At 41.9% G+C, this 23,391-nt stretch overlaps 1 protein-coding gene across 8 annotated transcripts in view; it reads left to right on the forward strand.

The window, feature by feature from the left end:
• Positions 1-23,391, forward strand: part of SEMA5B (semaphorin 5B) — a 268,808-nt gene that overhangs the window by 174,425 nt on the left and 70,992 nt on the right. For all 8 annotated transcript variants that reach the window (XM_065840807.2, XM_065840808.2, XM_071810817.1 and 5 more), the window contains one exon: positions 16,129-16,191. In XM_065840807.2, coding sequence (XP_065696879.1) covers positions 16,129-16,191 — 63 coding nt within the window. The remainder of the gene's footprint in view (positions 1-16,128; positions 16,192-23,391) is intronic.

Genomic DNA, 23,391 nt, shown 5'->3' on the forward strand with positions numbered 1-23,391 from the left:
GTTCCCGAGAGGCAAATCAGCCTCTTGTTGTAGGCTGCACCTTAGCTAAACTGACATTTATATAAACTGAGATTTATATAAAAATATGCTGCGTTTTTGTTATTATTACTTTGGGGATGTGGGGTATTTTAAGAAATGATAGAGGTTTATTCTCTAGCTGCAAATGCTGGCTTACCACAATGCCAAGAAAGCATTTCCTCATTGCTCCTGTCCCAATTAGGTTGCCCTGATGAAGGCTCTAATGATGAATGCATCTAATGATGAAGGTGTCAGTGAAGGCTCTAATGCAGGACAGGTTCAATGCAGCACCTCCGCTAAGAGCAGTCCATGTGGCAACAGCAACACACTGAGTTTCACACGCCGAGCGCAGGGTTCATGGACTCAGCTCTTGCTTCATGCTCTCCTGAAGAGGAGGTGACACCTCCCACAGGTTCTCCCCTGGTTCAGTAAGCCCGGCTTTGTGGAGGTGTGAGCTGCACACTGGGGAGCGTGGGGAGAGGTCCCAGCACCCTGCTGCTGCCGCCTTTGCCGCTTCTCGGGGCTGTGCGCTGGGTGAAGTGAGGGTCTCTTCCGACCAAAATTATTATGAGTCTATGGTTCTATGATTCTGTGAATAATAAGTGCTCCTCAGGGTTGTTGGGCACTAGAATATGCTGCCCAGGGAAGTGGTTGAGTCACCACCCCTGGAGGGGTTTAAAAGATACATAGATGTGGTGCTTAGGGAGACGGTTTAGTGGTGGACTTGGCAGTGCTAGGTAAGGTTGGGCTTGATGATCTTAGAGGTCTTTCCAACATAAATGATTCTATGATTCCCACCTGGGACCCAGCACCCTGACCCATCGCTAGTATGGGAGGTAAGCTGCATATGCTGGGAAGTCAGAAGTGTAGTCCTTGAAAACACAAAGCACTGCATCTTACAAGATGAACAATGGAGTATCTGGGTCAATTACTGAAAAAAAAAGCAGTAGTGCTTTTTTTGTTTGGCTTTGTTTTGTTTTTTAGACTGAGAATACAGAGAAATATCTATATTTTATTCTAAGAGCAGAGCTTAAGAGATCTAAATGATTCACGTCCCTTGTGTTGGCTCACTGCACAGGATTAAGTTTGACCCTGATAGCATCCAGTCATTTATAATGAGAGCATTAAAAGAAAAATCACCATTTATTGATTTGCACCTCTCTAAAAGGGCCCATGAATGACCTTATATGTTTCCTTTAAAACTGACTATTGAGGTCTTAGGGAAAAAAAAAATAAATTATTTTATAGTAAATACATTTCATGTCAGTGCGTGTGTTTTTTCCCTAGATAAATAATCCTACTTTGCTCTGTTAGCAGGAGTTTAGCTGATGTCTGTTTTACAGCTTCTTTTAAACACAAGAGTTCTGAATGACTAACACGAGGGGATTATATGAGCATGGAGCTGCACAGCAGAGTCACTAATGTGCCCTACACAGCTGGGACCAGAGACCCAGACCTGTGGAGCGGAGATGGGAACGGTTTGCTCATCGCTCCCACAGGACATCAATCCTGTCTTGGCACCGCTTCCCTGATCCCTTGGAGAGCCCCAAAGAGCTTTGGCCTCCCAGGTCTCACCTGACTTCCCCAGGCTGAGGAAGGAAAGCACAATCCATGTGCTAAGAGGATGGATGAGTAAACAGTCACAAACTTGACTGTGTCTATGGCACATCCAGCCACCTTGGTTGGAGGAAGATAGCAAGTATTCAGGCTCAGAAGCTTTTCTTCAGGGCTCACAAGAGGAGTAGCAAACCTCCAGCTAAACATCAGTCAATCACAGGTGCTATGAGTTACCTGCTAATGGGTAGGCAATAGGAGAGGGAGGTTGGGGGATGTGGTTGTGGGGTATAAATAAGTTGCTGGGTGCCACCACAGCTTGAATGGTCAATAGGAGCAATGATCTTACAGGTATTCTACTGTTATTGAAATGCTTCTCTCATTTAAAAGTTGCCACATTGTGGCTGGGTCTGTTCAGCCTGGAGAAGGCTGAGAGGGCACCTTATCAAGCCCACCAATCAAGGGTGGGTGTCAAGAGGATGGGAGCAGGCTCTTCTCAGTGGTGCCAAACAATAGGATGAGGGGCAATGGGCACAGACTGAAGCACCGGAGGTTTCATCTGAATATGAGGAGAAACTTCTTTACTTTGAGGGTGCTAGAGCCCTGGAACAGGCTGCCCAGAGGGGCTGTGGAGTCTCCTCCTCTGGAGACATTCAAACCCACCTGGACACATTCCTGTGTGATCTGCTCTGGTGAACCTGCTTTAGCAGGTGGGTTGGACCAGATGATCTCCAGAGGTCCCTTCCAACCACAACCGTTTTGTGATAGCTAGCTGATATGCTGTTATCATTAATGTGAATGAGGACAGGCTGTTCTGAGGTTGAGAAGACCAAGCTTGGGGATTCAGTGGAAGGAGATACCCAGAAAAATGCATATTCTCTATGAGGAGAGTTTGTATAGCATGGGCTAGCTGCCTCCCTTGTACAGCTGTGGGGAGGGAAGGTATTTGCGAGCCCTCTCCAGTCTGGGCTTTCATTTCTCCACATATGAACCTGAGCTAATGATATTTGTCCTTTTGAAGTGCTATGAAATATGCGTCTGTTTTAAGACCTAGGTATTACGCATGGTGATATTCACTTGTAAATATAGGGATTTTGCCTTAATCTTGAGTCTGAAAAGTTGTTATATTCTGATTCATAGTGCATGTAATATTAGGCAGTTTTTCTCTTCACCTCTGCTTTCTAGGTAAGCAATTATGCAACTTTGGCGTGTTCACATTTAAAATGGACCCATTTTTCACTACTTTTGTCTAAACTTCTGAAATGAAGACCTTTTAATGTAGAAGTAGAGTAGTTGGTGTGTAGTAGGGGGAAAAATGAAGAAAAAATCCCTTCAGATGAAAATACTTACAATATAAATAATTCTGTAAATCTGTTTAAAAAAAGAACAGCTTGGAAAGAATTTGGGGGCAGGGTTAATAAAAATATGTTTTCATGGGAAACACTTCTGTGGCAGGAATGTGAATCAAGTTCCACACAATATTTTAATTATTAATTAACCACCTCAGGAGACAAAGCATGGTTTTGAGGTTTTTGAAGAAGGGTGTTTTAATTCCTTATAAGTAAAGAAAAAGGACTTCCAGGGTTGCAGCCATTTGAATAGGCTGCAAGGTTGTTCTGAGAGAAGTGATTTAAGCTTTATTAAGGATGACAAAAAAGTTCTTAAGTCAGCCTGGAAGTATTAAGAGACAAACTGCAGTTGCCTAAGAGGAGAGGGATTTTGATGTATGGGGCAGGAAGGAATGATCAACGGTTCATAAACATAGTAGTGGTAAACACAGTGATGGGAGAAAAGAAAGTATGTGGCTAATATAATTGTTACAAATTTGGTGGCTTTTGCTGTGAGATCAGTTACTGAGGATTTAAGAACGAGGCAGAAAAAAGAAAAATATATATTTTTAATACAAGATAAATGTGAAAATGCTGAAAACCACTAAAAAGGAGTTAGCAGAAGCACAAAGAAGTATGCTGTATTAATCTTGTTAGAGAATCATTTTGTATTCCCTCATCTTAATTATAAGGTGTATTTTCAAAACTAATTTGTGGAATCTTTGACCTTGGTAGAGGTCAAATGCAAATGTGCTGGAGAGGAGGTGAGAGAAGAGCCAGGTGGCAGGAGGAAGGTGAGGGCAGGACTCAAACTGAAGGAAATTGGAAAATAAATCCCGGGTTGGCAGGAGAGTGGAGACTGGAGAAGAGAACAGAGGAGCTGGGAGGAAGGAATAAAAGACACTGCATCAGAGGCTTCTTTGCAGGAGAAGGAGCAAATAAATTCCTTGTTGAGATGAATCTTGGCAGAGCTCACTAAGGCATCAGGTGCTGACGTCTGGTGTTGGAAAAGAGGAGGCAGAAGCAAGGCAAACTGTGACAGACCAAGCAGGGTGGCTGAAGGCATCTGTTTCCCAGCCTGAGGAGGAAGCCGGGTGGGTTGATGCTCCACGCAGCGATGGGGCTGCTGCGGCTTCCAGCAGCAGTAGCAGGGACTGTGTCCAGCTGGGACAATAGGGCTTAGAAACACTTGAACTTCTAGTGGTGGGACAGGAGAGGAGAACCATCGTCTCTAATGTTGCAGTTCTGTTTTGATTTCAAACTGTTGTGCTGTTGTGCTCTTCTACTTTGCAGCAGTAAACATAAGACTTGAGAAATGTCTTTGGGGTTCTTGATAAATCAGCGCCATTGTTTTTTTCCCGAATTGACTCCTTGTGCTTCTCTGAGACAAGTATTTGATTTTACATTGATGAAGTGCTGAACTCAGCCACTGCATGTATTGCTGGCAATGTGATAGTATTTGAAATATGAAGATTTTCATGTAAAGAAATGGAGAGATTCAGGTCCTTTCTGGCTTCTCATTTACCCATTGACAGTGTTGCTGCATCTGTAGACAACTGTAGGCTGCTCAAAACCTTCCAGTGTGTTTGGGACTGAATGGATGTTGGCTTCACACTTAATTGGAAGTGCTGGGGAGAGGAGTTGGGGGCAGCATACAGGGAATTCAGCACTGTTGGTTCTTCACTTTCTCTGTATTTAAGTGTTCCTTGCTGATGGAGCACAGATGGTCTCAGATTAAGGAAAAAACATGCCAGAACTGCAAGCTAGGCTCAGACTGGGGAGTTAAGCTTGACATGAAATAAGCAGAAGGCTGTAATTAGCTTATCAAGAGCATTAGGCACCTGGCAGAGGAAAGCAGATATGTAATGCACAATGTAGCCATAGAACAATTAAAAAAATAGCAAAATCTGTTTCATCAAAAATATGGGGGACTTTTCATCGCTGACTTCCTCTTCCAACCCAGCCTGGTAACATCAGAAAGAACGTACTTATTCTTGGTTAGTAGTGATTTATCAGAAATGACATTTCTGACAGTTTGTGATACTGAGCACCAGACCCCATAGAAGCCAGAGAGTCCACAGGTCAAAATCTAGGTGTGTTGCCAAAAACTTCCCTGGGAAGCTTGCACCACTCTCGTCTGTGCACCACGTATACTCTTCGATTGCAAATATCAGCCATCTCGCTGCTCCTTGTTCTTTCTCCCTGTTTTTCAGCCACATGTTGTCTTTCATCTTAACCCTAGGATTCAGACTCACTAGGCCAAGGACTGCTATTTAATTTTAAGGAGAAAAGCCTAGCAAGAGTGCAGCTGAGTATTTAATGTGCTTCTACAGTACATGTAAAAATCTTGGTTTCTAGGAAGAGGAGCCTGGATCCTTTCTCTAGGCCTGAAAAACAAATGGAAATTCAGACATACATCTGCTGTATTAAACAGGCAAAGTACAAAGACTCCTTTTAAGCTGAGGATTTAGAATTTTTTGCCCACATTCTTGAAGCTCAAAAATGATTACTTTAAAATGGGGAAAAGCAGGAGGGAGAGTCTAGTTTCACTTAAATTCCCGTTGCACAGGCAGGCTCAGGCAGGATCTCTGTTTTCAGCCTGCCTTGCAAAACTTTCCCAGTTTCTTTGGCTTGCATGAAACTTGTCTTGGCTAATTAAAGTAATCTCAAAGCTTTCATTTGATCTCAATAATACATCTTTCACTTAATTAAAGATTTCCAATACCTTTTTTTCCCCTCTTCGTTGTACTACACCAAGCTAAAGTGCATGCCCAGAAAAGAATATTGATAGGATAAATTGAATTGTATGCACATTTGTTTGTTTAATTGTATACTGCCTCCTTTTTTCAGGTTAAAACGGGACTCAAACCATGTTCAACATCTCACACAATTTTAATGAGAATATATTGCAGTGTTTGTCATCTGAAAGTGTATTAGGCCCCCTCTAATGCAATAGATGTGATTTCCCTAAAGAAAAACAGGAGGCACAGAACAGTGAAAATGTCATCTTGAGTTCATTAGTCTCTTTAATACTGCAGGATGTGCTGATATCGATTCCTGAATCTCAGCCTAATTGTTGGGAGAATCAGATCCAAATTGGGCGTTTCTTCAAACTTATTTTAGCTCCTTCTCAAAGCAAACAAATAAATGCTGAACAAGTATATTCAATGATGTAACGTGGAGAGGAATAAAGAATGCAAGATTTCCCCACTTTAGAAAGCTGGTAATACACAGAGGTTTCACATATGCTTCGGTGATTACATTTTTGGTTTGAAGCATATATGGGAAGATTGCTTTTCATAACTGAACTCTGAACACGGGTGCACAGAAATGCACTCAGTTGACTGTGCAGGATTTGTCCGGACTGTTTCAGAAGCAGCGGGGGAGGGAACACAAAAAAATGTATAGTGGAGAACCCCTAACATCTTTACATAGCAGTGAGCTTCAAAGAGCCACAATGGCAAGTAAACCCAGAGCAGAAAAATGAAGGAGAATAAAATCGCCTTGCTTGATGCAGAAATACAAAGGGGACTATAGCCATGGTAAATTGATTTTGTACTGAATATGGGCTGGTCCATTGGAAAGGTTTTTGAACCTCCTACTCCAGAAATCATTCTACAAAACAGTGAGAGGAGGCTGCTTAGAAGTCTTGTCACATCCATCAGTGGAGCCCACAAAGGGGAAGGAGGGATTTAGTTCTGAATGGCAACTCTGCCAAAGAACATAAAGGGGTGGAGATGGACATCTTTTGGCGGTAGAGGAGCCTCGAAGGAAGAATTGCCTCTGCTTTATCAAGGACGACCATTGCTGTGACTCTGTTCTCTGGCTCGCTGCTTAGAAATAGCTTGTTGTACTGTGTTTGTAGCAACTGAAGAAAAAACAGTGTGGTGCCCACCTGGCCGGTGTGAACCGCACCTGCATGTGTATTTGCTGTGCTTATATTCCCAACTTGTGCTTGACTGCAGTGCAATTTTTCTATAATTGTTTTTGACTCAGTGTATTTTAGCCTCTTTATTTAGTTATTTTATTGATTTATCATATAATCTTATGTCTCTGTAATCTCCAGTACATTTAGTAAATGTTTGTTGTCATAAGCTATAAACTGAATGTGACATGGCAAGAAACCAAATTCCACTGTGGCTGTTAATTACCCAATATGCTAGAAGTCTTGTCTCAGTTTCTGTGTGCTTTTGATCTTCATTTATGGTAAATGTTGTAAGTCACCCTTCCTTAACATCCGCTGTGCCCTTCTCCAGTTCTGGGTGTTGTCATTCATTCTAAACTGGTTATGGGTGGGAGCTTTAAGGTCTTTTTTTTTTTTTTTTTTTTACTAGCATGCCAAATGTCCCAGTTAACTAAAACTGTTAATTTGCATTTGGCCCTGTCCATGCTTTTGCATGCTTAAAAGCAATAAAAATATAAAATGGATTAAGTTGTTTTCAAAAAAATATAAGCTTTCCCATATAGTATTTTCCAAGTAAATCATTGCAGTGATAAGCACTTTCAAGCAAAATGAAGTAGATCATCAGCAAAATTAAATCATTGTCACAGACTAATGGTTTTTTTTTTACATAGAATGATAAAAATACAAACACTAGATAGTGGAAACAAATCCGGTGCCATCTTTATCTCTCTTCTTCAAAGCTATATCTTTCTTCCAAAGTAACATGTTGGCGTGTTCATCTAACATTGCTGCATAAATACGTAGCTGTCAGTCTAAGCATGGCACATAGCCACAGCAGAGTGTGTTCTCCTTTCTTTACCCTTAAGGACAACACTACAATCCGGTCTGTTGCTAAAACCTGTAATCTGGGCATCATTCCTGGCTTCTGTAAGCCCTTCTGTTCAGGTATAGCATCACATCCATAGCTCCTTATGTTACTGGATCACCAATGTCTTCTGACTTTTCCACCCCTTTCTTTGGCCATATCCTTGTTGCATTGTGTTAGTCTTGTATTAATGTTAAGGGTCTTTCACAGAGCTGCTTATCACTTCCTGTAAGAGGCTCAGCCCACTTGGAATCAGCCATGAAGTTTAATAGTAAAACTTAATACCTGTACAGCGCTTTCTATTTGGGTACACTGTAGAAACCGTGATCTGTTAAGCCTCATACAACGCTCCTGTCAGATAAGCAAATGCATGGAGTTGTAAATTCCTACCTAACACTGCAGAGAGAGAGGAGTGTTCGATTTACAGACTGTATGTTGTTAATGGAATCTCCTGCAGGACCAATGGAAGTTGGAAACACCAAAACTCAAATTTGGTTTTGTACATTAGCTGTGGCCATGCCCCAAGAAGTCAGAAAGGACAGGACACGTGGCATCTCTCCCGTTGTTCTGGTCTCTAAACCTGCTCCCTCTGTGCACCACTGATCCAGTGGATGCATTTTGTGATGCTAGCAAAAAAAAAATGCTCTCTAAGAACTCATTTTGTGCTAGACAGGAAAGTTTTTAGTCCTCAAGAGAGCGAAGCTCCGTGCTCATCTCTGCCTCTGACATGCTCCGTGGCTTTTCGTAGTCAGTTGACCTCTCTGTGCTTCTGGTTTTCCCTTTCTCCCATGTGCCCGTGTTGTCTGTTCAGTTTGTAAAAGCTCTCAGACAGAAATTCTCTGCCACAGCATGTTTGTATATTGCCTAGAAATATGGGGTCACAGTCTCGGTTCATGCCTCTACGTGCTCCTATAATACAAGTAAATAATAAGGGATTTTGAAGTTGTGTGTGAGAGAAAATCAGTAGCATTGGCCATCCAAGAAGAACTCAAAGCAGCTGAAAACTTGTCCTCAAAAAGGAGTTGGTGACATCTGCAGTTGAAAATGTGTTGGCTTTGTAGGCACAGACACTGCAGAGGTGCAGGATCTTGCTGCCAGCCGCAGAGCTCGGCTGCGGGAAAGTGCTCTCTGTGCGGGAGGAAGACTCTGCAGGATTTTAAAAAGTATTTTACTTGCATCTGGGGTAAGACAAAACCACAAACAGAGCTGGTTACCATGACTCAGCCTACGTAGAGTAGCTCAGAGGGCTGGGATAGCTTGATCAGAGGATGCAGAGCTCCCATACCTGCTGGCTGAGCCCCTGTTCTGCCCGGTGTTACAGTGGTGCTTCATCTGTCTGTGTGGACAGTCTGAAAACAGGAGGTGGGAGGACAGGCACTGCTCTAAATCAGTGAAGCTTAAGAAGGAAACCAACAGAGAGAATGTAATCAGACTTCCTGGAAACTCTCCTCCCTGACTAGTGGGGCAGATGTACAGTATTTCTGTAATTTTTGTGAAACAGGTGAGCTAAGGCTGCAGATCTTCATTCAGACTTTTGCATTTCTCTTTCTAAGGATGTAGTAAGAGTCCTTGAGATAGAGAAATATGGATATCCGAAGATGATATTATTTGGAGCTGAGCTAAAGATCGATTCTTAAAATGAGAAAGTCCTTCTTTCTGATGAATTAGTCCATCTTTACTGTGCCAGTATGTAACATCTACTTCTGCTCTGACATGAACAGTGTGAGCAATCATCTGCAGGAGCCAATAAATGCCAGGCCAAAATCAGTGCCAGTATAGTAAGAGGCTGACTTTTGTTTCTAGAGAGAAGCTCTAATTCAGAGATTAAGGTTATGGGAACTAGAACTCACTGATGGACTTCTATTTTTTTTTTTTTTTCGGCATGTTTGCAACCCCACATCTTTTGAGTGTTGCATTTTGAAGTCTTCCCCAGCCGACTTATTGTCCAGCCACTCCAGAAGAGCTGTGCAAGTTGGCCAGTCTGTTGATAGGCACTATGGGTGCTTTGTTTAAATTAAGTAAACAGCTTGAGCTTTACCCTATCTCGAAGGATCTGAGATCTCTGAAGGGAAATCAATTAATAATTTGATAAAACACAATGCAATTCCCTTCATGCAAGCTCGCTCCCCTCCCCGCAATGAATTGACTGAATCCTGTGATCATTCCTCATACCTGTCACTGCACACAGCGGTGATCTGTAATTTGTATGCTGCAGTATGTAGCAGAACTATTTATTGAAGCTTGGCATTATGTTCTTTTGGTATTAGTTATCTGTTTATCAGACATGTTTATCACCATTTTAATAAATTATCAGTGTTGGAGCTTCAAAAATGGCCTCTAGGGTATTAAGCTGCTGTGCTTTATTATTAAGAAGTTAGATTTCAATGAGTTGTTATTTATAGAGCACTGTAAATGTGCCTTGTCCTTGTGAGACAAAAGCCAATGTTTCAAAAAGGGAATTTAACTTTCTGCTTTTAGGCTAAGGCAGCAAGTCTTTATAGAGAAGTCTTGGAGGATTAAACACGGAAGAAATAACTAAAGTGTTTTAGAAATGTTTTTACAGTATACATAATAGAAACCTAAGTTAAACAAGAACCTTTTCATGGATTTTATGGATCCAACCTATAGAACTGCCTTTCAAAGATTTTTTTTTCTTCTAAGTGCTGTAAGACCCAGGAGTTACCAATTCTTTTAAATGCTGTAGAATTTTCCCAGGAAAGGGTAGATTTACACTGGTGCTATCTTGTGTAGTGACTGCAAAGTATATAGAAACAAACTTATGGTTTTGTCATTATCAGCAAGAATCTATGGGGGATATTTTAGATGTCTGAAATCTGTTTGTCAGTATGGATTAAAAGACTGAGGCTGACATCTTGTAGGGGAATGAGCTGACCTCTGAGCTGCCACTACCTGAAGGACTTGGTCTGCACCCCAATTGAGCAAAGTCCTTAAGCATGTGGTTATGTTAAACTGGTCCAGTAGGGTATGTAAATATGTATTTTATTTCTGTTAAAGTTGGCAGATATTAAATGCCGTGCAAACACGTGGTCCCTCCATGTTCCTGTCTCCCCAGACTTGGATAAAATTTTCTGTACCTTGCTGTGAAATGAGCTGATCCAAAAAAAAATTCAGTAAATGTAAATAAGAAATGGAGAGTTTTGATGCTGGTATAAGGGATCCAGGAAGCTGCCCTCAAAGCATGTGTTTTGGTTGGTGCTTGTTTGTTTTGATTTTGGTTTTGTTTTTGTTTTTTTTTCAAACGGTAAATTTCTCTGAACATACTAGTGCTTTGTACAGTTTCTGGAAGGAAGATGTAAATAAATACACAGGGAAAGAAATAACGCTGCCAGCTCGGGTCTCTGGTGCACAGAAACTGTCACATCACACAACTCCTGCCCTCCTTCCTCAGGCAGAACTAGCTCAGCAAAAGCTGATGTGACTGGGAGGCTCTGCTCGGGGTGCCCTGTGCGGCACATGTGGAGAACTCGGGTCACCTCTGGCTCCGTGGGCAGATTGAGAGGTCTCCCGTGGGCGCTGTGGAGGGTTGATGGAAATGGAAGCTCCTGCCAGTAGCAATCCCTGCAGACCCAAGCCTGGGACACAAGGTGCTGCTTCTGCTGATGTTAGCAGAAACCTGAGGAACTCAGTGCCTTTTAGGAAATGCTGAGCATCTCACACAATCAGTCCCTGTTTTTTTTGTTATTTTTTCAGTAAGCCTGTACTTGTTTTTTTTTTCAGCTCCTTCAAAACATACACAATGTACATTTTTGTGTTACACATTTTTCCCCTAATTGGAGAGATCAACATGATTCTAGGTCTGTCTGCAAGCATGCAAGGCTGCCAGTAGCTTGCACAGGGTACTTCTTTAATGAAAGTGAGGTTGGTAACTGGTAGGTTTGTAATAAAAGACTTTAGAAATTAAGAACAGGTTTAATTCACCTGATAAATATGCATATAATCTATTCTCTTCCAGTCTTTCCAGTTTTAAAGCAATATTCTGGTTTTGCACTAAAGCCTGCAACCTCTGTTGTGCAAGTACAGTGCACGGATTAGTGTTTGCCTAATCTATTAAATTAATACATGGTGTTTTAAGTAATTACAAATTGCTGGCCAGAATGTAAATGGTGTTCCATAGAAGTCAAAGAGATTTTTGCGTCAGCATTTGAGGATGCACATAACTATTGATAACAGGACTTGCTAGTTACAGACAGGCACTTTGGATGTCAACACTGGAAAGTGCAGGTAATTAAATAAATGTATCTAGAAAGCTTCTCCCAGCAGCACATGCTGAATAACTGATTTGACAGCACATGATGAGCTAGAATTTCTGGAGTACTGTTGATCTGCTGTCTGAACTGGGAGCAAATTGTGATGCTTGTAATTTATTAGAGGGGGCATTAACTCTTTCTGTGTCTGAGTGTGACATTTGAATATCCAGGTGTGCACTGAGCTTTGCCATCATGACCCATTTCTGTTAATTTCTGGTTGGGCAATGTAGCCCCAGGTAAATGTGATTGTACACATGGCTGCTTCTCCTGTGATTGTTCTTCTCCTTGTGACTTCCTAAAGACACAGAAATAACACAAAAACCTTTTTTATTTTATTGGGAAAATCTGTTTGTATAGAACTCAAGAACAGAAATAGAGATGTGAAGAACCAGGTGTCCATGCAAATAGGCTGACGGAGGGCACATAATTGCACTTTCAGTTCAGGGACAAAGTTGCTGGTACTCTCATGCCTGGCTGGGCATTCCTGCTCGTGGTTTGCATGGCCCTTGTCCTTCACAGCAGCTGCATCTTTGAGCTGGTTGTTTCATTCAGATGGCAAATGAATCTGGTGTTCCCCGATTCTGCACATGGGCCACAAGGGAAGCCTTTGAAATGGTTGTGAACACTGTTAGAAACTACATTTCTTCTGAAAATGCAGGAGGGAGGAGATGCTGGAGACCTTTTAAGGAGGCAGCATGAGGAGCTGGAGTGGTCTTGTTAAGGATATAAGGGGACGAATTGCTGACCTAGCAGCCTAAAAAGTGTTTGCTTGATTGCTTAAGCACAGGGCAAGTAGGAAAGCAGCTAGGAGAAAGTACATACTGTCCTGTGTTTATGTAGCCTTGCTCTCAGGTTTGCCACATCGTCATCCAGGCTCCCTTTCCATGACTGCAGCCATCAAAGCTGGTTTATTGCCACATAGGTCCGGAGGTGTCTACTGCTCTCGACTGCCATGTATAGCAGGAGGAACAAAAATAATCCCAGATATGTTTTATGGAGCTGGGAAACTTAAATGGCTTGGACAACTGAGAAAATGAATCATAAATTCTGAATGATGACCCAACTGAGTGACCAAAACCTTCTGATGGATACAGTTTGTACCTCATCCAAGCACGCAAAGGCAGTTTGCGGCAGTAAAAAGAAATGGCATTAATTTAGGTTATTGAGGAAGATGAGGAATGAGAGGGGAGGCACCTAAGTCAGTGTGGAAGAAGCTGGCTATTGGGAAGCACTATGACCAGGTAAGGAGGCAAAAGTACAAAACATCCTTTCAGTGCGGTAGTGTTCGGTGGGTGTCTGCCTCACTGAGAAACATATGAGTACACAGATATGTACTCTAGAAGAGAGAGATCTTTCTGAAGGTTTCTCTGTCAAATGTCCAAGATGTAATTCGGTACTGAGGCAAAAAGAATCTGGGGCAGAGAAAGAAAATTTCATCTGGGAAGGAGGGGCTTGGGTTGGACATACCAGTGAGATGCAGGCAGCAGAACACCAATATTACACAGGCACTTTGCACAGAGAAGCCCAAGACAACAGATATGAGAAGAGTGGGACATTTTGATTTGAAAAGTCAGCTGATTCATCAAGTAAAGAAACCAATCAAAGCTGGAATGCTTAGGTGGAAGTGCCAAGCTCAGAGGTCTGAGCCTGCCCAGGACCTCTCACCTGGTCCAACACAAAGGCCATGACCACAGCAGAAGGACCTGTGTAGGCTGTAGGTCAGCTGACTGGTGCGTATTCATACCTTGCAGTACAATTTTGAAATACACATTAGCTCCTTGGCTTTCAATTACATTTTTATTATTGACAAGAAGTTCTGCTTTACAGGGTCATTAATATTTTCTTTGAGTCACTAGGGGTCATTGAAGTTACTCAGCCCTCAAACTAGCTCCTTCCTCTCCCACCAAAGACATGTGTGGGACTTGTAAAACATGCTCTTGAATGCCATATTGCTTAATTATCCTCTTAGCTCTAATGAAGTGCACCCTGACTAATGATGCAGTCACAAACAACATGTTCCTATAATTTGGGCCATCACCAAGAACTTCTGTTTGTCACTAGACTCATCAAGGTACTGCTTCAGAAAGCTGAAGGGCACTGTTGCCTAATAAACATGTAGGCACCAAGAACAGCCGGAGGGGACCTGTGCTCTGACATGAGCTCTGTTTACACCGTGCATCAAAGCTCTGGGGTGCAGGTGTCTGGCAGGAAGAGCTGGCTGTCCCCTCAGAGGCCAAATTCTTCCCTGTCCCATTGCTGCAGTCCCAGAAGATCCAGACTATTTGCAGAGAAGCAGCACTGATTGCTGAAGTAACCAACAATTTTTTTTTAATTTTCATTTTACTCTGTCAAGCACTGTTAAGGTGAAGTGGGCTGTATAGTGGAGAGTGCTCTGCCTCTGTTTGAAATGGAAGGAAGAACCACCTAATAAGCTGTCTTTTTTTTTTTTTTTTTGCAAGGGTATCGTTGTTAGATGAATATGGGCCAGAGTTGGGGCTGGAGATCAAAATGCTGCTGTGCCGTTGTTTTGCAGATGTCAAGGGCTCCTGGGAGTCACCAGTGAAAATTCCTTGCCCTCCTGTGATGGCTTACCGACGTGAGCTCTCTCATCCAGTGACTGTCCCCTCTTAAGATATGGCTAAATTATATTTTCCAGGGAGGACTTATCCCAGCTCTCACAAAAACACTTCTGAGGCACGAGCTTTTGGCCTTCAGCCTGGATTGGGCTGCAGTACATGGGAGGTTATTTCCCAGGTGACACCCAGGGAAAGATCCATGCTCTTCCCTTCCCCCACCTGTGCTCCTAAAGTCTTCCTTCACACCAAATTGAACTGAATACTCAGCTAATGCTGAAGACACCATTTTTTAATTTTTTTTTTCTGAGTGAGGTAGAGCTATCCCTTCCCCAATGTTGCCTATAAATGCATTTCCTAGGTGGTGGCGTTTCTTGTGGTTCTAAGCAAGTGTCATCATGGACCTGAGCTGGGCGTGGGAAAATTCATCTCCTCTTCTCACTGGTCTCCCATCTTTCTTCTGCAAAATCCAGGAATTATCATGTGTCAAGGGGACAATTTCTATGGAAGCCGAGAGTTAAAAAATATATATATTGGCTGCAGTGAGAAGGTTCAAGAAGAGTTCAAATCCAGACCAAACATTTAAGCTGTTTCCTGCATTGGTAATGCACTGGAGAAAAAAAAGAAATCCTGTCTCTTTTAGGGGGGATTTGGATCTGTATATGAAGTTTGCGAGCCTGGCCTTTCCCTGTGTAACAGAGCTATTTGTCTTGTACCCAGAATGATGAATTATGTATAGTATGGGTGTTTATATGTATTTTCACCTCCAGCTAACAATACCTGCTTGAATTTGTTAGGAGTATTTTTAAAAAGTGCTGAAGGGGGGAAAAGGCACTGAATGGCTGGGTATGTTGGTAAATATTTTAAATCTGGAAGTTCTCTCTAATGCAGCTTTGCAGGTCTTGAGTTCTCTTGAGAAGGAAAGGGCCTTTTCAGTCTGAAGCAGTTGGTCAGAGCTGACTGGGGTCCCTCGTGCTCTCATCCCCCAGTCAATAGTGCCTGCAGCCCTAATGCGTTTCACTCCACCTCAAGGCCTGACCCCACTTGTCTGGTATCACAAATCACCATCCAACCTTTCTCCCTGCTTCCTGTCTCTCTGGGTTCTCCCTGTCTGCTCCCAATTGTTGTTTTATCCAGCTCACTTCACCGCAGGATTACTTAGAATGTGATAATCTTGTGGGTAAGTTTAAGGAGACCAGCAGATTTGTGCAAAACTCCTGGACTTTGCTGTAAGGAAGGTTTTCATTTTGGTGATGAGAGCTGGTGGTTTTATACAGCACTGTTCTCTTTGAAAAGAAGGTGATGGCTTGGCATGTGGGGCTTATGTCTTGGACCTGCCAGCTGAATGATGATCAGGAGTTGTATTTACATGTAAATTAAAGTCTGCCCTCTGATAACATTCCAGTTGCTTCTGCCTCTGGACTTCTCATCTATTTACCATTTGTGTGCCCTGTGAGCACAGTGGGAGTGAGCTACATGTTTACTGTCACAACCGTCACAACGCTGCTTTTAAATTGGGCTATGTAAATTGGCTGGAGAGACTCACTCTTGCTTTGGGAGTCTCTGAACATGGTGGTTGGTGCCATTGTCGTCTGACTTGTGCGTTTTGGTTTCTCAGGCAACAGCATGGGGTTCAGATGAAGACACCAGGAGGTCCTGTCAAAGTAAAGGGAAAACAGAGGTAAGTTTTGCTTTGCTGCAGTGATGCTATGGGTAAATTTATTTGCGTCATGTGAAATCCACACAGGGAGCATCTGACACCAGCTTGAGCTTGTAAATTTGCAACAGTTTATCTACCACCACAAGTGTATAAGCACCACAGAGCAAGCCATTCCAAAGGCCCCCCATCCAAATTATTAAACTTGCTCTGTGTGAAATTTAAAGGTGATTTCACTGCTAGAGAGGGCACAGTGTGTGACACATGAAGGAACACAGTGATCGCAAGCCAGGGACAGCATCTTGCAGTGGGGTCTAAGGCTGGGCAGGTTGGCTTAGTTTTGGTACTCAGAAGTGAGCCACTGGGATTCAGCCGCGTGGACTTTGATGATTGTTTGCAGGTACAGTTCATCTTTGTTCATCTTGAACATGCAAATTGCATCTGCTGGCACACTGCAGTCTGTTCAGGTGGAATATCACAGGACTTCTTCAGAGGCAGGTGCAGTCTGCTGAAATGCAGCTCAAAGCAAGAATTGCTTGAACCAAGACATGCTGTCCCAGATGTCTGGAGTTCACAGACATTTCTGGTCCAAATGCAGGTTCTTTCTGCCCTTTTCCTGGGATGCTAAAACAAAGATATCTGTCTAAAAGCAGGAAATATTTTGAATTTCCAAATGTGGTGTTGGTACTGTCTAAAAATCTTCGGACCTTAACTGAGAGGATGTCCAATTGTCCTCAGTACTACACCGCAAAGAGTTCTCAGTCTAAACCAATGGAGTTGGACAAAGGATAAGAGAGGATAAGCACAATCTTTGCTTAGACATGGACAGTCAAGCAGACAATGATTGTGGGGCTGACTCAAAATGCTGGAAGTCTGCTAAGTTCCAGTTCAGTGCTTTAAACACAGGATTATATGATCTTCCACTGACCACATTCATTTTATACAACAAACTTTATTCAATTAACCTGTATATACACAAAAAGCTAGCCTGAATTTTGCCAGATACGCAACAATTTGCCTCATGTACCCATGGAGAACAGTAGTGTAGGTACCCTAGAACATCTGTTAGTTCTGTGTAGGATCTACGTTATGCAGGAAAACACCAGGGAGGCAAATGGGCTGGGTTAGGTGAACACCCAATATGGCCAGCTGGTAGAAAAGCCCAACAGAAGCTGGACAAAATTAAAAAGTTCCAGAACCCAGAGCATGAGGAATTTTTGAATTTGCAGTCTTTGTACTTTAACATATGTAAAGGAAGGATTTTGCTCTTTTCTTCCATTGTAAAGTTTGTGAGATTTAAATTGTATCCCATTGTTCATAAAGAGTTTGAATTTATAACCCAGAATTATTTTGTCAACCCTGAATAAAACCATGCATTTGACTGAACAAATTCTAGGATAATTTCCATTTATCTTTTTTACTGTCATGCCAAAAGAAAGCGGTGGTCTGAGTATCTTTGCTGCTCCTGCCTCCTCGCACTGCGAAAAGTTTGCCAGAAATTTCATGAGGATAATGTTCTGAGCATCTGAGTTTGTGATCCAGAGCTTGAAACTGTTTGGTGGGCACAGTGGCCATGGGTGTGAAGTTCTGAGGAACTAGAAGCAGATTGTTAGGCACTTCTTGATATGCAATTAATGTCAGACAGAGATGTCGACTAAGAGTCTGACAAGAAGACATGAAGCTACAAAGGCAGAAGGATTTTGCAGTAGCTAAATAAACTCATATCTACTCTAGCCTGTGTGTCCTCAGCTGAGTCCCTCTAAGGGTGAGTCTACGCATTTGTTGCTTGTTACACTGCAGAGAAATGACTTAGCACTAGTTCCAAAAATACTGAATTTAGCCTTGCCAGCTGGGGAAGTGCTCTACTCCAGCTCAGAAGTCCAGCTCTGACCCAGCATCTCTGCCCTTGGCTGGGTAAATGCAGCAAGTGAGGGCAGCGCTACTGTGAATATTTCATATTTCTGATTCTGCTGTGCAATGGTGGTGCAAGAACCAGAGCTCTGCCTGCCTCAGCTCTGCTTTGTCAAAACTTGACTACTGGCAGTTTTTTACCTAGCACAGATGATTTGATGATAAATATGTTATAGATTGTCAGGCACTTAGATATGTGGTGATAGAGGCTAGAAATAAGGAGGAACTTTGGCTCTTATATTAAATCACGGTGTAGATTGTATAAGTTATATGACTGGTCCATTTTCCTTGCTGATTTAATGATGTATGTATTTTAGGGTGAGGTTTTCAAAGCCACCTAATGTATTAAAATGCCCTTTCCCCCTCCATTCTACACCTATGGAGTACCTAAATCAGATTATTCCTGCTGCTTAGAAAATACCTTCTAAAATTCTTAGAGCTTTACCATAAGGAAAATAAGAAGTGCAAGAATAAAAGCCACAAAATGCATATCACAGGAGTATAGTTATTATGGTGTGGTGGCTGTTCCACATTTGAGTATCTATTGACCAGAGAAAAGGGAGATGAAGGTTAGAAGGTACCACTGGGTCATTTCTTCTGACACTCTGTGTAGCTCTGGCCACAAATTTCACCTGCTTATTCCTAAATTGAGCTCAATAATTTGTGTTTCTATCTGCTGCATCTTTTTGAGGAAGGCAAAAAGTTTTGAACCGAAGGCCTGAAGCAAATGGGCTGTGCTCTGCTGCCGTGTTCTAACAGCAGATCCCCTTCCCTGTTAACAACATGTACTTTGTTTCCTCTTTGGATCCGGCTTTGGTTTTGAGTGGCTGGGTCTCATTTTGCCCTCCTCTGCTAGATTAAAGAGCCCTTTAGTTACCAATATTTGTTTTTTACAAAGGCACTTTATATGCTCTTGTCAAATCAGTACTTAGGCTTTTTGATAAAGCAAAAAGCTGAGTTCTCCAGGCCTTCTTCTCCAAGTCATTTTTCTGTTGTCCTTGAATGTTTTTTGTGTCTGTTTTTTGCATGCTCCAGTTTTTCACCTGTATTCCCTTGTCGTTCTTTCTAATGCCTGAGTGTGATTAAAACAGTCTTCCCCTTCTTATTCACCCTCTTCAGTTCATTTACCTGGCAGTTTTGTAAGCTCTTCTGTCATGGAGATCATGCAGAATTGTGTAGCCACTGTGACCGCTAAATCCTTTTCACAGTTGCCAGTCTTATTATGTAATCTCCCAATCTTTACATAGAACCCTTTTGTTCTTTGCTCTTTAATGCATAATATCTTACAAAAATGTATTTTGTTTGTTGGGTCCAGCTCACGAGCCTAGCGTATATCACTATATATATAAATATATATATATATACACACAGCAGGTGTTGGCTTCACCGGTAATTACTGTTTTCCTAATATTTGGGTTATCCACAAATGTTCATTAAGAAAAATGTTGATACTGTGCTATTACCATCCCATCTGGGATCCTTCTAGAGTAGCAATTTTGTGAATGATTTCACTCTGGGGACATTTTCAGTCCAGTGATTTATCAGATTTTAATCCATTAATGTATATGTTCTTAATCCTGATTTTAAAATTACCTCTCCACAATATGTCATAGGGCATTAAAACAAACACCTTAGAAAAGTCTCTTTCATTTATGTCATATTTATCAACCAAAACCTGTGGTTTCCTGAAAGAATTTTATATGCTTTATTTGCCATGTCTCTGGAGATCCACATGGATTTCCTCTAGTAATCAGTCTTGTTTTTGCAGCATTTTAAAATATATCCTGGTCAGCACCTTAAAACTGACCTTAGAAAACTTGTACATTACTGGCAGACAATGCGGAGAACAAAGTCAGTGTTATGCTGATTTTCTTTCTGTCTTGCAAATGATATCACTCAGAGGTTGTAGTTAAAATTAATGATGGATATGGCAGAAGGGGAAGAGGTGTATTTAATTTCATTAGGAGTTGCTCAGCTTCTAGTTTGTAGTTGGTTTATCTCTGCATAATGTTCCACATCCACCACATCTAAGGAATTTTGCCTGGCCTGGAAAGTTGTGGCTTTCTAAACAAGAGTCTTTCTCTTGTCTAAGCACAGAATTATTTGTTAACTTTCCAAAAGCAGCACAATGTCATTTCAAAAAGTGAAAGGGAACCATTTTGTGAAAATGGCAGCAATCCAGCTCTCACATGCTGTCCTAAGAGCTTTGTGTAGCCAGGAGAAAGGTGATGCACTAATAACACTTCTGGAGGAAGAAAGGATCAAGAGAAATGTCTGAGAGGCAGTTGTCCCACCATATAATTTCATCCTTTTCTAGTATGATGTCTGATACTGGGGGATCTTATGATTGATGCAAGGTTACAGGGAAATCCTAGCCCAAGGGTAGAGCCCACCTAAATGGGTTTGGAGCTAATGGGGAAATCTGCTGTTTCAGGCCTGCAAGTGGCCCCGAGTCACACAGAAGATGTGCCCTCTAGTTATCTAGTGGAGCTGGGAATCTCCACTCCAGGTACGAATAATAGGCATCTAGGTAGGACAGGCACAATATAAATCCCCAGGCAAACAGAAATAACTGGGAGGTGGTCAGATTTTGCCCCCACCCCCTTTGTAACTGTTCCTGGAGATCTGAACCTAGTACTTCTGCTAAGCTATCAGTGTAGAATCAGCCCTCAAATTTGATTTGAAGCCCATTAAAGAAAGCTTGGCTGGAAAAATCATTAGCAATTCTCTTCGCTATCTGTTGGACTCAAAGGAGAAAGACAGCTTGGTCAGGGTATTCGTTGAAACTGATAAATATAATTTTGTCCAAAAAAATAAATATAGATATCTGAAAACATGTTAATAACAGTGCTAGAGAAACGTTAGGTCTTGATTTTTTTTTTTTTTTTAACAAATTGGGATGAACTACAACAGGTAAATTAAATGTTTGTTGCCCTCTACTGTGTCAATGAAGGGGTAACATGGAGTTCTGCTGGCTGATCTGTGAACTGCAGATTGTGCTCCAGGGGTTTGAGGACAACAGACCATCTGAAACAGCTATTTTTTTTTCATACAACATGTAACTGTTTTTAATATATGATAAAAATGTATCAGTGTGTGATGAAATAATGTTAGCCTGGAAAAAAAAAATGAAGGAGATCTCTGAAAACAGGGCACAAGTGGTCTATTCAAAGTAAAAGGGCAATTAAAGTAGTGCTTACATATGGTTATGTTTTCAAAGAAAAATACATCTGTACAATGAGATTAAGGGCTTATAACATTTCAGAACTCCAGTATTCAGAGATGACAGATGAAATGGCTGAAGATGCACCTCCAGCTGGCTTAGTCACAGCATCCTCAAAATGTCTTTTTGAATTTTACCTCAAACCAAAGCCAGCAGGAGTTCAACCTCTTCATTTGCTGATTTGTCCACATGAATGAAGGGAAGAACAGGGCTCTGCTCCTGGTTCTGGGGTTTGAAATGTGCTTTCAAAGCAGCCTGACATCTGTATGAGCTAGAAGGAGACTTGATCCTGTCTACAGTTGTGGACATTACAGCACTCACAGACTTGTTTAAATCTAAATGTTGCAAAAACTGCAATAAATGAGGACAGGCTCAACCTGTGAGGGGTAGGTGGGAGTGAGGGTCTTTGAAGTTCTTTCTCTTAGGGACTGTGAGACCCTGTGCCCTGTAGGGTTTAGCATTAGAAGTTACGTACTCTTCCTTTCTAGGAAAACAAGGGCCAATAGACTGGAGAAAAGTGGTATCTGCTCAATTTAAGGCCTTATGTCAAAAAAAGGGACAAGTACCAGGTGATTTTGAGGAAGGAGCAAGAACCCAAAGTGGGTAACATGCAATTAATGGGAAAATTGGAGATATGCTTAATTCTCTGGCTGTGAGCCACAGGTTTTTATCAGCTCTGCCATATATTTAATAATAATCCCAACTAATATAACTGGGTTATTCTCATTAACCATATAAATATCCAGTCTTCCCCCTTTATTTAAATCCTTAATCTCTTGATCCAAATAATATCTTCTGGTGATGAGATCTGCAGACTGATCATACCCAGATTTAACTGTCTGCTTCATAATATGAGAGCAGGATCCAAATATTGTCTCGTCTGGACAGAGCTGGGTTCAAGCTTGCCAGATTTTCCAGCTATATTAAAGCCTGTCTGAAGTTTGCCTCCTGCACACCTAGACTTTTCCAGCCACGTGGAAGAAACTGCACTAAATAGCTCCTATTTTCTTAAGGGTTTGTGAGATCAGCTTACTAACTGGTTGTCTCAGCTCTGAATTGTTGCAGAGAGCAACATGTTGAATGGCTTTTCAGAGCAAATCCAGACTGGTTTAAAGAACACAGAGAGAAGGTTGTTCTTGCTAGTTATTTTGAGAATCGGGTACAAAGAGGATTAAATGTAAATCTCCCTGACAGTGTCTTGAGAAAAATCCCACAAGCTGGAGCATTTGCGTGCTCCGGATTCTTGTTTGCTTTTGCTGGAGGTTTTCAAGACTGACATGACTGGTAGGGGTACAGAAATAAGAAATGCCAGATGAGCACAGGACTCCTCTTTAGGCCAGGCAAGCTAGAGAGGTGGGCTCTGGTTGTTAGAACTTTGTTGCTGTACTTCAGGATCTCCTCTGACTCAGTGCGTCACCATGGCAAATCATTTAGCACCTGTGTTTTCTGATGTCCCCAGCTGAGGAAATGGGGCAGGTAATGCACATCTGTTGCAGAACATTACTTAGATCTGTATAAACTGCTTGGAGACCAGTGGATGAAAGTACATATTATCATTGCTGTTCCTCCAGGAGCACAAATGCTGTTACCCCACCAGTGAGGCAGGTCCAGGGAAAATGCCTGCTCAGCTAATTCATAGGGATAAATACGGCTGGATGTGGCCGATGCCTGGAGGCATCATTATCTAAGCAGAGTGGAAAACATCCACTAGTCATCCCAACTTCTGCCTCTTACAGCCAATGAAATAATTAGTGGGCTCTGGTGCATCCAGATTAAATATTCTGGTGCAGGGTCAGACAGCAGGAGATATGTTTGCTCAGTATGGTTTCTCCTCTGTTTCAATAAATAACTTCTCCTTTGGACTGAATGAGTACTGATAAAACCATGCTTAATTAGGCTAAAAAACCACAATATTTTACCAGCTTCCAGTATCCTTACCAAGCCAGGCTACTGAGCCTTGGAGTGAAGTGTGCAACAGACACATCACTGACAGTAGACTCCAGAAGACCATCCAGCAGATGACCTCACACAGAAATTCTGTTTTATGTACTATCTTCTCAGCTGGGAGGATTTTTATAGAAATTGATGTT

Source organism: Patagioenas fasciata, chromosome 7 (assembly GCF_037038585.1).
Source record: "Patagioenas fasciata isolate bPatFas1 chromosome 7, bPatFas1.hap1, whole genome shotgun sequence".
NCBI lineage: Eukaryota > Metazoa > Chordata > Aves > Columbiformes > Columbidae > Patagioenas > Patagioenas fasciata.